General features: G+C 40.8%; 1 protein-coding gene across 1 annotated transcript in view; it reads left to right on the top strand.

The window, feature by feature from the left end:
- AOAH (acyloxyacyl hydrolase) overlaps positions 1-15,371 on the top strand; it is a 72,891-nt gene that overhangs the window by 29,654 nt on the left and 27,866 nt on the right. The window contains exons 7-13 of the mRNA XM_030971447.1: positions 3,006-3,076; positions 4,333-4,393; positions 4,898-4,968; positions 5,480-5,528; positions 5,865-5,913; positions 7,028-7,122; positions 14,233-14,324. Of these exons, the coding sequence (XP_030827307.1) occupies positions 3,006-3,076; positions 4,333-4,393; positions 4,898-4,968; positions 5,480-5,528; positions 5,865-5,913; positions 7,028-7,122; positions 14,233-14,324 (488 nt within the window). The remainder of the gene's footprint in view (positions 1-3,005; positions 3,077-4,332; positions 4,394-4,897; positions 4,969-5,479; positions 5,529-5,864; positions 5,914-7,027; positions 7,123-14,232; positions 14,325-15,371) is intronic.

Below are 15,371 nucleotides of genomic sequence, written 5' to 3'. Positions count from 1 at the left end.
AACAGGCAATGAATAGGATATTAGTGTTATCAATCACTGTCTACACCTCTAGCATTAACTCTTCTTGTGGGTGGAGAAGATACTAAGGGGCATCTTTGAGCAATAGCAATGAAAGAATGGTGATTAGAGTTGTGGCATTTAATGACAGCAGGCACCATTTGTACAGTCCTGTCATGACTACGAGGTCCCCGCAAGTCACAGCCTGGCAGTGGGACAAGTGGAAAGCCATGGAGGGATCCCAAAATGAGCTGACAGGCAGGGAAGGACATAAGCTGATCTCCTGCCCATGTTACACAGGGGCAATAGCCAATCTTCTGTCAACAACCCATGCTGTAGCCTGTCTCTGCTGGGAAGGACCCAATAGTGCCTGTTCACACAAAGATTCCCTCCTTTTTTATACCTGTATTCCTTGCCTTATGAGAATAGCCTAAGACAGTCTCAAAGTTCAGATGAGCCACTCTCCTGCACAATGCCAAGCAGAGTTAAGCATTACCTCCAGATCTCACTGTCCCACCTGGTGTGGGAATACAAAGGCTGTGGAGCCAGAGGCTGCTGGGCTTCAGAATGCTGCTGTATCTGGTCCTCAGCCACAGCATTGCCAGGTTATCATCAGCACCCACTCCCACCAAAGCTGAGCAGTCTTTGGGACTGCAAGATAACCTTCCTTTGAAATCAACAGAGAGCCAGTCAGCAAGAATTTTCAAAAGACTAGCTGAGAAAAAGACAGGAAAGATTTTATTCTGTTTCCAGCAAAGGGTAAACTTGCAGCACAGCCTGTGAGCAGAATAAAAGGAGGTTTTACTTATGTACTTATTTTTTGCAAGCCCTGTAGTTTGTCTTTCTGGTGCGGTTTTGACTCCAGGTGCCTTAACTTCAAGGGCTTTGCATACCATGGCTTAGGCTGAAGTGAAAAGCTGACAGCTCAGATGAAGACCCTGCAAATCTTAGCCTGATGGAAGGCTTAAAGAGTTTCTGGTGCTTCTGTTGGCAGGATTAGTCCTGCATGAAAGGGGGGGGAAGTGATTTCTTTCCTCTTTCCAGGAAGTGTACATAAGTTTGCAAATCTCTTTGAGAAAAGCTGGCATCCTGTCTGTGCACCTCTCATGCTCTCTGCCCGCCTGACCATACACTCAGAGCAAAAAGGAAGCCTGTGTCCCAGCCATGCTGCAGGACACAGCCCTAAGGCAGCCAATAGCTTCAATGCAGAGGGCAACTGGAGGTGCAGCCATGGGACCAGGTTGGCCTTTCAGCCTAAGGAAAGGCCCCACTTCCTTGGCTGCTTTTGGCTTTTTTCCCCATTTCTTCTGTGCTTGTGTTCTGGTTTCTCCTTTCACTCCACCAGTACCTCAACCCCATCCAAGCTGGTGTGACTAAAGCTTTGTCATTTGAGTGTGCTGGACAGAATTGAAGAAAGTTAATTGGTGGCTTTTTTTCAGGTTTCTTGTCTTCTTGACCTTCCTTTTTCTTTTCTCCTTGATTTCACTTTTGCCTTCTTCAGAAAGTGCACCGTTACAGCTCCTACGCCACTGCAGATCTCTCCTCCTCCTCCTCCTTTTCAGTGGTACCTGAGAAAGGTGCCACTCTTTTTCATCTTCACCTTGCTGCATGGTCATTTTAGCCACCAGCATAAATGTTGGCTGCAACCTTTTTACTACAGGCTCTGTCTCCTCCTCTCCACTAGCCCAGTTCTCCTCTCCACCCTGAGATCCTGGCTGTGGCGTATTTCTGTGCCTGACCTCCTGCTCTGGGCAACATGAGACCCTTATTTCCATAGCCTCTTGTTACCTGTCCAAGCAAACACGTTCCCTGGAGCTGCAAGGCAATGCCCTACACTCCTTGGCCTCACCGCCTTGCTGTGCTGCCTCAAAGTTCTCCTTTGTCACTCAGAGCTGTATCCACTGGGGTTATAGACCCACGTGGTGTGTAATAACCTTCCACTGGCCTCCAAGCCTGCTGCATCCAAGCTTTACCTTCTGTTTCATGACGGGCATGGGTTGTAATATCATTAGGTTGAGGACTACCTTACTCTTTTTTTTCTGTGTATATAAAGTATGTAACAGAAGGCAGTTGGTCCAAGGACAGAGCTTTCAAGTGCTGTGTCTGTATAAACAATTACCCTTCTTTGCATAAAGTTATGAGTATGCCCATCTGCTCATCTGCTTCATATTTACTTGGTAAATGTAGCCTCAGTGAATGCAGAGAACCGGGCTGTGCACCAATTAGCCCTTTGCATTTAGAGACCACTTGAGCACCCTCAGTGTTTCAAGACCAGCTGAACTTACAGTGAAGCTACATGAGCAGTATGTTTGTGGGATTAATTGCCCATGCAACGCATTCATTAGGAAGGTCTCTTTCAGCTTCTGAAGCTTCCTGGCTACCTGGAACTTCAACTGGATTGGCCCAAGGCCTACTAATGTTGAAGGAGTTTTCCTAGCAGCAGCTGTCTTGTACAACTCACAGGTTTGGCCAAGATAAAATCTAGATTTCCAGGTTAAAAATCTCATTTTAAAAAATCTAGTTTAAAAAAAATCAGACTTATGCACAGTCTGGATCCTCTCATTTCTCCTCTTCTTGGAGTTGTCCCTGGCCTTTGGCATGCAGAAACCAGACTCATGGCTCCAAGTGTGTGGCTTTCACTAGTTTTGCCCTGTGTAAGGTGTCACCAAACATGAGAACAGTAATTTTTACAAAGAATGAAAAAGAAATTGGTTACATGAGAGAAGACAGAGAGAAGACCAGAACTTTTTCTTTTCTTTTTGAGTTTTACAGGTCTTTGAAAGCAAGAATACTTGGTGTGTAAAATGCTCAGCCTTAATCCTTGACTGCTGTGTCAAATCTAAATCCTCTGGCATGTAGCATCCTTATTGGCATCACTGGAGTTTTTGGATGTTTCTAGGCAGAAAATACATGGTTTAGCTCTGTGATTTACTGACACTGAATATCCCATGCTACATCACCTCTGTGAACTAATGCATCCATCTACTTTTATTTTTCTTCCTCTCCAGAAAAGCTTCATGGGGTTCTCAAGTGTATGTGCATTTCCTCTTCTGGCTAACCTCTGCGAGAAGATTAAATTGTATGTATACATTTTCAGTCCTTAATCAGAAACAGAACATGGTAAATTTGCTTCTTTCAAAAGTCATCCTTAGCTAACAAAGCTTCCCATATTTACTTGTGTTGGTTTCCTTTATAAAACCACTGTCTAGGTAGTACAGAAGGAGCCTGCACAGAGTTCAGGTAAGTAATATTCTTCACAGGGATCCTTGTGGTTGTTTTAGTGCTTAAACCATTTGCTCAATTTTAGCACGTCCCAGAGCTCAAATATGTGACACTCTCACAGATGTGACATCTCCAAGAGGAAGGCACCTTTCTCCTGAGATTTTCTGAGCCCAAGAAACTTCTTCACTTAATTTGTTCACCCAGTTGTGGTGCCCACGGCTCAATGCAGGAAGGCCACCAGCACCTGCATGACTCTGTGAGGAACCCAAATTTAATGTCAGTTGTGAAGCATAGAACAATCCCAAGGTGTTTAAGAAAGTCAGGTGGATGGCATCCAGGAAAAACAACTCATGACAGTGCTGACAGTTTCTAAGAAAGGCCAGGGACATGAGCTGGGCAATTGCTCATAAAGCATATTTGTCGATGTACTCCAATGACTTGGTGGAATACTCAGGCAGGTCTAAGAATAAATCAGGATTATCAGCTGTATATTTGACTGATTCAACTGCCAAGAATAACTTGCTCACCTATTTCTGCTCATTTAACTGAAACTGCAAATATCAGGAGTTTATTTGGAATGGGTTGATTGACATGAAAAATCTTGCAAGTGTCTTTTGAAGTGTTAGTCAGGATACATAAGCTGAGTTTGAGCCCTGTGAGTTCAGACAGTCGAAGGGAATGAAATTTTGTATCATATGTTGGATTGCATTTATTGAGCTCAGATTTTCTGATCTCTCCCTCGTGCACTCTCTCTCCCTCACCACTTTTGGGTTTTTACTTTAACAAAACAAAACCAACCAACTAACCCCCTAAATTTTACTACAGATTTGTTGTCCTAGTTTGTTTTAGAGACTGCAGGTTCGACATTGAAGCCATACAGGAGTCCATCAGCATCTCCTCTAGAGCTCCGTCAGTGGATATTGAAATATAGGATTTGCTCTTTTGGGCAGGATCACTTTGCTGAAGTACAAGCACAGAGGCGCAACTGAATATAGAGCAGTGAATATCATGCCAGTTATTATCTGTTCTGTACACTTCACTGTGTTTTTTACTTTCTTAATAGATTCCCTTCCATATGTTAACACTTATGGGGGTTGTTTTTGTTTTTTACAGTGTTCTAAGAAATAAACTGCCTTTTGAAGATTTTGATGGAGATAAATTTAGCACCTTCCCAGTAAGCAAAGCTTTTCCTTTGGTACAGTAATCCCTTGATAATGAGGATGTCTCTGGGATTCCTCCTACTTTCTGCAAAGCCTTATCTATTCATGTGAAAATAGGAATAGGAATAAAATGAATGAAAGGTTTTTTGTCATAAAATGTTGAGTTTTTTCCTGGATGAAAAAGCAATCATTCATGTGTGCCACCTGGGGAAATGCACACATAAAGCTGTGCTCCCTGCAGAAGCAAATTGCTCTGCTGCTGAGTGGTTGTTTACTGAATTAATAAGAGGTGAAGTAAAGTCATATTAAACAAAAAATAAATTGCCAACTTGTCTTATTTCTGCACCAAAGCATGCTAGGTGTCACTTATTAAAGCTTAGCAAAGGGACTCTGGAATACAACCTGTTTACTGGGTTTTATTCCTACACCTTGAGTTAGATTCTCATTTTAGATATTTTAAATTAAAAGTGCAAAAGTAATAATGACTATCCTATCTGTGTGTTTCTCCTGGCCTTTAGACGCTGAGGGGCTATCACTGGCGAGGCAGAGACTGCAACGACAAAAACACAACCGTGTACCCTGGCAGGCGGTAAAGATTTTAATTATCTTAAAGGCTTCTCATTAGCTGTGGCTTCGAGAAGAATGGGCTCCAGATTTTGGTGTGACCATACTCTTAGACAGCACATCACTGCTTGTTGCTTGACCTCACTGTGAGGGAGACAAGAGGGGATGATCAAGACCAGGGATGGGACTCATTTGCAAGGGTGGTGCACATATTTTTTTCCTTTCTCTGAAGCCTATTGCAGCTAAAATTGCTCAGACAGATTGGAGGTGGAGAGGGAGACCATGACACTTACTAAAAGGATAAGTTTCATTTAGCAACTTCCAGTATTAACTTTAAATTAATATTGCATTTTGTGTTTGCATTTTGCTAGGAAAAATTGCCTCTCCAAGATGCAAAGGGGAAAAAACCCCACCCTTCCATGCAGAAAGGAATTTCTAATTCCTTTTTAATTTTGGTGAAAAAATGGCACTGGGGATCTGATTTCCTGATTCTTTTTTTGTGACATTTCTTTATCCTCTTTTTATCTCTGTTTTAGTCCTGATAATTGGGATGCAAAAAGTGACTCTAACTGCAATGGCATATGGGTAAGTAAATGAAGTTTCACCTTCCTGATTACTGCTTCTCTTTTGTCCTCTTTAGTCTTTGATTTAGTTTAGAAGTGCTCCTTTTTTATTTTTTCTGGTTTTATTAGCTGATATTAAGTTTGTTTATTGATGCTTATGATTATTTAAATTATAGCTTATATGATTAATTAAAATGTACAAATACTTATTAAAATAATGTCACTGTGTCATTATTATGATGCAGTGCCTCCTGCAGGCAAACATTCAAGAATAACTAAATTCTCAGCCCCTGTTTTGCACTGACATTCTTCAGGTATTAGATAGGTGCTGTTATTTACCCTTTCTCTTCTCCAACAGGGTGTGGATCCAAAAGATGGAATTCCCTATGAGGAGAAGTTCTGCAAAGGTAAATCATTAGAGTCAATACAATAAACCATGTGTCTTATGTATGAATTTTATAAATATTTCAATATCTGCACATTCACAAGGCTAGGGAAAGACAATAGGGTTTATAACATCATGAGAAAAGCAAAATTATTGAGTTTTTTTAGTCTTGAGGATGGATAAAGATGAAACTTGTAAAACACAGGCTGCTGGTAATTTCCCCTTAAAAGTCAGCTCACTAATGAAATTGAATACATAGAATGGGGACAGCAGCAAACTGAGATGTCAGCTCTGCATCTTCTCTGATGCCTAAAGACTAACCCAGAGTAATGGCTTTGAGATTTAGGGAAGCAGCTTAACATTTGCATTTGTCCAGTTTTACCTCTTGCCATAAATACATACATTTTTTTCTAGATAAGGCCTTAAAGGGGTGAAGTGATGGCATCAGCTGATCTCCCATGATGTGTGTGGGTGTTCGTGTGCCCACACTGCACAAATAAAAGCCTCACAAACCAGCAGTGACTGCAGTTGCCACTCACCTCACCTCACACTAAAATCAGTATCCTGGGGATGAACCATTGCCTGGCAAGACTCCTCAACATTTTTAGATGAAAGGCTAATCTACAAATGTTAAGTGACATTAATTATAAACCAGACAGATTGTTCTAGCAGAAACACTCATATGAGTAGCACATCCGCCACCCAGTTCTGTTATAAGGAGCTTTGAGCAATTTTCTGAGTAATCCGATTTCCCTAAATGTTTAAGTACTTTTTAATGCATAATCTATGGATAGCAAAAATAAACACTGTCTGCACAGCAGAACCTCTGCTGAAATAATACACAATTTGAATACAGCCAGGATTCTTTTCTGATTAGCAAGACCTCCCCCTGTTTTTCATGCCCAGTCCCCAGTTGTTTGTCTAGGGTTGTTGGCAAATGCCTCTTAGATGGTTTCTGCTGCAGATGGAGTGAAAATCCTATTGCAGTGTCTGAACATTTAAGCCACGTGAAGGGTGGTGCTGTCAGTCACGCTGTGACTCCATCAGCTGCTACTGCTGTTCCTCTTTAAGCACTCTCCAAGCTGGGTTTCAGCTTGTTCTTTCTGCCCATGTGACTAACAAAATGCATCCATCAGGTGCAGACTCCAGAGGGGTCGTGCTCCTGGGGGACTCGGCCGGCGCTCACTTCCACATCCCTCCCGAGTGGATGACCGTCACACAGATGTCAGCGGTGAGGAATCACGTTCAGCTTGCCAAAACCACTGATTGCCATTTGCTCTCTCTGCTGTGCTGCAGGTTGCCAAGGGGAAACAAGTGCAAAATGCTTCACTGCACTGGAATTTGTAGTTATGGTCTCACGTGTATCAGTCCCCTCTGGCATCTGCTCCTGTGAAGATATAAAAGCACAGCCCTGTGCTACTGCCGCTCCTCCGGCATCTGTGCAATTGGGTCAGGGAAGAGTTTGGCTGCAGTGTCCCTGTGCTGTGCCAGAGACACAAACCAGGACATCTGGCTTTCCATGCACGTGCCTGCAGCTCAAGGAGACCCGTGCTGTCTGTGGGATCAGGCCTGCCATTAGCAGCCTGCTTGGGATGGCTCCTTGCTGTGAGGGTGTTTGCAGAAGTGACCCTGCTGACAGCCAGGGAATTTCTGCTTTAGGAATCTGGCTTTGAAATGACATGCCCTGGATTGTTTTCCCTCATCCTGTGGCATATGTGAAATAGGTCTCATAACTCCAGTGTTCTGGTTTTGAGCGTTGTTGAACAAATGCATTCGCAGGTGTTTGAGGGTCACCCAAGTATTTATAATAGATTTATCCTTAAGGGAAGAGTTCCTGTGACCATAAAATATCACTGTCACACTGATGTCTATCCTTGGGTGGTTATCCCAGCATTTCCTATTTTCAAAAAACAACAAAATGCACCTGACTGTGAACTATACTGAGCCTGTTGCAGTTCACTGGCATGTAATGAAATAATTGAGAGGAAAAGATCATTCCAGCAAACTGCAATTATGGGGTGGAGATAAATGCTCAGGTATGTTCCCAACCTTCACTGTTGTTTCCTATCCCATCAGTCTCTAGCCGGGGGGGACTGTACCTTGTCCTTCTCTGCACAAGAGTCTGTTGCACAGGGTTTAGCAGATAGATCATCATGCCCACCCTTCCTGATGAAAACCTTCTACACATCCACTGGTGTCTGTAGAATAAGGTTACAGACATTTCCTGGAGAACAATTTTCCCAGACTGTTAGTAGTTGCTGTGCTGTGGGAGGTCTGAGAGTTTCATGGGTTTTTTCCACTTTTGCTCCCAGAGCTGATTTAAATGTTGCAGATTAGCCGTTGTTTTTCTTTGTTAAATGCTTGTGAACAACAATTAGACGAATGACACTGATGACAGAGCTGATGAGGAACATAATAAATTACCACTAATGATAATTGAGATTATCTCATCTAATAAAGATGATCATAATATTGATGGCAAAGATGATTCTGACAGTAAGGCTGGTAGTAAAGCCATGTAAGCAAGACCAGTTTTAGACTATATCAGCATTTTATTATCATTGTAATGAAGATTTAGAAAGAATTTCTCTTGCTTGAAGCTTGCTTGATCCACCAGCTGGATGGGTCAAGGTCTGCTAATAGCATGCCAAGGCACAAGTTTCAAGGGTGCCTTGGAGTACAGATTACAAAAGTAAGTTTTGGAGGCTCTTTGTTACTGTCTGAGAAGTGCAGAGCAGCTTGCCTGGGGAGGGAATTGGTGCACTCTGTGTAAGGCCCAAAAAATATATGTGAGGTTTGGGATAGGAAACAACATGTTTTTTTTCTAGGACTATTTTCAAGCTTTCCTACCAACCTGGCAAAAATACATCGGTTAAATATTAATGCATACATACAGAGATCTCAGTTGTATAAAAACTATTATCTGTGATTAAACTCTAGCAAAAGTAAAAGGTTATTTAATTTGGAGCTCACCATGAGTGCAAAAGCTGTCACCTGAGCACAAAAGCATTAGCAATACCATTTCTGAACTAATTCAGACTTTATCACTGCCTCTTCCTTTTCCTTGTCCTTTGTGTCTTGCTTTCTCTGTGGAGGATGTCCACAGAGAAATTTAAGTGCCTTGGGGTTGTGAAGGTGCAATATTGCTGTCTCTTGTGTTGTGTTGAAAGCCACTAGAAAATATTCTTCATCTCTAAGCTTACTTAACAAATTAACTGGCTTCAATGATTTTTCAGTGCAAGGCTTCCCTCAAGGAGAATTTTGAAGCACATGCAGAGATGGTTTTGTGACCAGAGAGAGTGCAGAGAGTCTATGTCCTAATCTTACAGGAAACATCTTTAATCTGGGACCACAGCAAGAATTTGAAGTTAGGCCTTGGACAAGAGACGAAAAGGCATCATCTTTGTGTACCTTCTGTTCCTTTGTGCTGTCTAACTCAAGACACTTGGCTTTGATTCTGCCAAAATTTCTTTGATAAGACACATAAAAATATTAGTTTGTCAAATGGTTTTATCCACAGTCAATACTAGGGTACATTCAAAGCTTTAATTTTCATTTCAATAAAACCACAAACCTCTACATGGAATTTCAAATAGCACTTCTTTGCCTCTGCCCTGTGCAGATTTTTTTATCATGGGTACAGAAAAAAGTTTTGTGCCTGTTAATTTAGATTTATTCTATATATTATTTTATTACTTTAATATTTTTCCATATTTTTACATATTCATTTTATATGCTTTCTATATTTCACGTATTTCTTATTTATATTTATCCTTTTATGTGTTTACATTTACAAGTGTTTACATCTACGGGTGTAAAGTAAAATTTACACTTGGTAACAATGCTGTGGGCCCATCTGCTAATCAGCACCACATCAGTGGCAGCTGTTAATTCCAGTTTTAAAGCTAATTAGGTGAGGAAATAATTTTTAGGAGAGATGCCAAGTATTTCATTAAGACACTCTGCAGAATGGTTGTTTTCCCTGATTTTGCTGCACATAGTCTACCTTGCAAAGGAGAGGCTATGATGAGTACAGAAAGAAAGAGAATGTGAATGAGAAATTCACTCAGGATGTTGTCTAGGTAGCTGGATATTCAGCACAGGGGTGACAATTCCAAAGCTGAACAGCTTTGGAATTCGTATGTCCATGCCATTGACTTGAAGAGCATTGCTGGGAAGATGCTATACATTGGATTTTGGATTTCCTGGTCCACTTAGGAGCTGACTGCCCTCTTAGCTTTGCCCTGTAAGGGTCATAACCCCCAGTGTAACCTGGGGTTGTGCAGGGGGACATGCTGCTGTTACATGTCTCATGTTGTATGGGATGCATCAAGTTGCATCATTCACTTTTTCCATATCAAGTCCTCTGGCATGCTAGATATCAGAGAGGGCACTCTTGCTTTCCAGTGCTATTTCCAAAGCTTCACCTAGGAGCCAGTCACATACACAGTTAGCATCCCTCTCAGAGTACGTCCTTCCCAGAAAGAGCACATGGAGGCATTACTCGGGGTGGGAAACACCTATTATGAGGTGGAAACATCTTTGAAAACTGCAGCTTGGACACGCTATTTCTCCAGCTGAAACAAACAATCAAGCAAACAAAACAACTAAAAATCCACCACTCTTTCCTATATAGGGGAAGTCACTGGTGCCTTACACAAAGAGACTGATACATCTCTAAGAAGGGGTCAAGTCAACTTTATTTTGGCTTTCTGGTTATCAACAGCTCTTGGCTTTGCCTGATTTTTCTCTTAAGAGTTTCAGCAAGAATTGAGCTGAATGTTCAACCCTTTAACGTGAACATCTGGATGCTAAAAGTGAAGCGTAATGCAGTAGGCATGCACTTTATAAGGTTTAGCAAAGCAGAAGAAGTACCAAGGGGTTTTTTGAGGTAGATGTTTTTTGCAGAAAGTTAATGTTGAAAACACTAGTATGTCTAGTGATGGATATTGTGCTCCTGCTGCTCTGTCCATCTGCTTACTATTGACTTCCAAATAGCTACTAATTACAGCATTTTTCTGTTGTATGTCTGGAATAGAAGCAACTTTCATATCTCATTTTAGAGAGATTTTTATTTTGAGGTAAAAACACTCTAAATGTGATGGAAATAACATCCTTTCTGGAAAGATGCAATTTAAAACTGTTGGATCTCTATTTTGTTGCTGAATAAAGAGAAAAATAAATCCTACATTTATCCATAGTCCAGTAGATACCTAGTTGCCCACAAACTCAAGGGGTTCTCAGATATCATTAAGGTAATTGTTTCATATTATTTATTTCCTATTAGCAGAATTCATCATTTCTTTAAATGTGGATTCAGGATGTCCTGAACACTTATCCCACTGACTTCTTTTTTTCATACCACTACAAAAAAAACAGGACTTTGATGTGTGCAATTCTTTTTAAAAACATTATCTAGCATTCCTCTAGATCCAGTGAAATGCAGACAGGTTTCTCCAAGCTTGTATTGTCATGACTAAGACATTTCATTTTGTGGGAAATAAGGTAATAGTTTTATTAATTTCAAACCTCTTTCCCTTGCAGCTTTACAGAGCAGAAATGCAATTTTTGCTTTTTAAAAAGATAGGCTGTGCTTTTCTCAAGAGCTTAAGGTTTTCTTATTTGTATTCTTAGAATAATAAAGTTGTCTGTGATACTTAATACTCTCACCAGTAGTTGAACAGCATTAAAATAATTATAAAAAGAAACACCCAATTTTCCTTCAAATTAAGGTATACCTCAATGATTTTAAGATTTTCAGGATGGAAAGGCTTGTATGAGTGTGAAGTTTCCAGTGCCCTTTTGTATTCTGATTCTGAAAATCTCTTACCACAGCAACCCTGAACCTTCTTCCATTTAAGCACAGCTTAGCATGTGTGCATTTAGCATCAGCCATTGCTTTGCCTCTCCCATGCTCCGAGGCAGGACACATCTGGGAGAGGAGGATGTTCACTGGAAGGAAACCTATCTAAAGCATTTGATGGTAAAATATGGCATTTGAAGCTAGGCTGGAATAATTTTCTACTGATTCTCTGCTAAAATCTGGCACGTGGGCTGAAGTAGGTTTCTCAGCCAGAATAGTCTAGAGAATGGTATTTAAACAAGGCTGTGCTCAAGAGAGTTTTATGCTAAAAGTCAACACAGTTGCACCTCTAGAGTGGGACACATTTGCATCTGAGACTAAGCAGCACAGTCTGTTAGGCTGTACTTTCCAAACTACATCAATGCAGAGTTTAAGGTTCAGCATTCTTCTGAATTTTCCATTAACTACTCATCTTCACCCTTTGGACCTGAAATATCTTCAAAAGTCTGGCCCTTAAGTGCTTTGTTGGAACAGTGTCAGTGCTAAATGCTTATCCAGTTTTCAAATGCAACTGTAATTTGGGGCTCAAACGTTCCTCTTCAAATCAATTTGCAACTCAATTAGGTTTGGCAAATTCATATTTAAACCAAGTTTGCAAGGAAAAAAAACAAAACAGTTAAAAATTACTGGGACTTGTCCAATGAATATATTGTTTTGGTAACAATATGCCAATGGTAAATAATGAGAGAATTGTTCACAAAATGATTTGTTAAAAAAATATTAAATAATTCTTGTCTCTTTTATGCTCTAATATATGTGTCACTTATAAGAGATCATATCTGTAGGGTTTTCTTCTGTCCTAAGTGACTGTTTCTCTCACCTCTAATGCAAACCTGTGAGGAGGAAAATATTGCAAAAGGCCAAGTTATGCTGTATCCCTCCACTTCAGCTCATAGCTGTGCCCTTGGATTAAGTGCTTGTTTGCACACAAAACTAACAGATTTGAAGAAGGCAAATTTGAAGTTCCCCTGCAGCCCTAAAAAATGAATGTTTTTTATTTATATATGTATGTACACATAAACACAAGGACACGTGTGAGAAAGAGAGAACAAACTGAAAGATAATTAAGACAGGCCCCTTTTCACCTTGGTAGCTAATGCAGAGGTACTGTAAATGGGTCAAATGTGCTGTTACATGCTTTAAACTGGCATCTGCTGTGCATTAGACTGCTCAGAGCATGGCTTCAGGATTTCCTGTCCCCCACAACCCCTCCTTTACTTCCTTTCCTCCCTTTTTCCTGCATCTCCCTCCATCCTCTTACAGTCAAAACCGTTAGATGTATACTCAAACCATAGCCTCAAGTATAGCTCCCATTCACCTAAACAGTAATTTTCTTGGAATTAGAACTTGGTGGGGAGCACAAGATTTAGCTGTTTTCTAGCCCTTCAGTTACTGTGATCCTCCTGGATAAAGAATTACCCACCTGCTTGTTGTTTATAGCAGTGAGGTCTTAAGGAAACCCCACAATTGCTTGAAGAGAAAATGAAGCTAATAAATTATATGGATTAAACCAGCCTGTAGGTTCTCTGATTTTATGTTTTGACCTTCTTTTGGTTATTACCTTTTTCATCAGCAGTTTTCCTCTTTATGAGCACACTGGATTTATACATTTGTCTTTGCAAGCGTACCCCAGACTAGGAGAAGCTGGAAATTTACTCCATGTTCTGTCCTTCTGAGGTGGCACAATTTATCAAGGTTATTTTCCTAACCTTTCATGATTTTTGGGACTTTCAGAAAACAAAGTGGGAAAGAACAGGGCGCTGTGTTTTGAATTTGCAGCATGGCTTGCATCTGTGGAGAGGCTTTCACAGGGGCAGTCACTGTAAAAAAGCATTAGGGACCAATATCAGCAAAACAGAGAAGGGTAAAGGATGCATGTATTTGCACAGGAAGGTTATGCCGTGATGTGTTTTTCTCCCTTGTCCCTGCCATGCTCAGGGGCCCTTCTGACCCTGATGCTTTAGTGCCATCCCCAAAATTTAGTGAGGACCAGGCAGAGGTTTTCAGGGGATTGGTTGTTCTCAGCTCATCCTGCTGTAGAGGGCAGGGGAGCTTTGAGAGAATTTGACGTTATGCCTTTGCCATATTCTCTGGGGACATCACGCTGAGATCTCTTACTGTGCCCAAGGCTGCCACACCTTTGGGCAGGACAGATGCTGGAGCTATTAGCTGCTGCCCTGGGGATCTGCACCAGCAGTACCTGCTCACATAAGGAGGAGTTTTGGACTCTTCCAGGAAAAAAGGGTGCCAAGAGCTGCAATTTAGATATCTTCCCTGTTTTTCCTTCCTCCATCTCTTCATATGCCTGTCTTACAAAAGCCAACGTTTTAAGTGTATGCATGCATAGTTACTACTAGTAGTGGTAGTAACAATTGCTATTGTCTGGCTAATGCTCTGGCTAAGAACTGTTCAAATTTGCTAAGAGGATTTTATGTCTGTGAGGGTGAAGCCAGGCTGATTTTAAAATTTCTCTTTCAGAAATCATTTGCTAATCTCCCCATGGCTTTCAGTGATGAGTTTGACTGGCCCCAGTTCTCAGAGATCACTGGATTTCTCAATTCCACCATCGGGTAAGCCAACAGACAGGGTGGCCAAGCTGTAGCAAGTCTCTAGGTCTCTCAGAGCACAGTGAGATAAAAAACCAAAGCAGTCCTTGAAATGAAAGAGAAAAATACTATTCAGCTCTGCATCTGCTCTTTCTAAAACCAAGATGAACCCTGGATCTTGGGTTTTAAAAGATATTTTAAACATATAAGCAAGTCTTCTAGGTTTTAGAATTGGTCAATCTGTAATTTAGAAGGAGAAAAACCCCAAAGAAATAAAAGATAAACTATTTATTTTACAAAATTCAGGGGAAGGAAAGCATTGCTGAAAGTAACAAAAATCAGCCTTTCTCTTTTCTTATGTTTTTTTTTTTTTTTAACCTTCCTCTCTTCCTCATGTTTCCTTTTTGCTGATGAAAACAGTGGAATAAAGGGTATCCCCATGGTTATTTCATAGTGTTCCCTACTGGGAGGAAATCTTTCTTCTCCTCTTCCCACATGTTTTTTGTTTTTTTTTTTTTTAACACATTTAGAGGGAAATAGCAAAAGGAGAATTTGAAAGAGTCTGTGACCTAATTTGCTGTGTTAGTTTGGCTCATGTGGATGGGGAAGGTTGTGGGCATAGATGGAAAAAAATAAATTCTCTGCCAGAAGGGAAGGAAAATAAAGTCCAAAACACAAAACCCCTTGAAATGCCTGCAGTTGTAACTGTGAAATTAAAAAAAAAAAAAAAAAAAACAACCAAACTTTTTATTAATCATCTCTCTGGCCAGCATTAAAAGGCCTTTGAATCCTGCAAGAGCTGTAGGATACAATCATTTGACCAGTGCCTGGTGTGACCTAAGTTTCAGATTTTTTTTTTTTTATGTCTAGGATAAGTCAGGAATACAGCTGAATGCCAAACCAAGCATGGGTGAAGCCTGAAGAGGCTTTCTACCAGCAGAATTTAAAAGCTGGTGGAATAACAATTTTTTGTCCCGGAAAAATATCTGTTGCACCATATACTTGCACTTTTTGTTTCCTTTTTTCTCCCTGTGCAAAATCCAGGCTCTCAGCCTCAGCTACACTCACACA

This window comes from Camarhynchus parvulus, chromosome 2 (genome assembly GCF_901933205.1).
Source record: "Camarhynchus parvulus chromosome 2, STF_HiC, whole genome shotgun sequence".
NCBI lineage: Eukaryota > Metazoa > Chordata > Aves > Passeriformes > Thraupidae > Camarhynchus > Camarhynchus parvulus.
The sequence above is the reverse complement of the archived record's forward strand: the minus strand, read 5'-3'. Positions and strand labels throughout refer to the sequence as shown.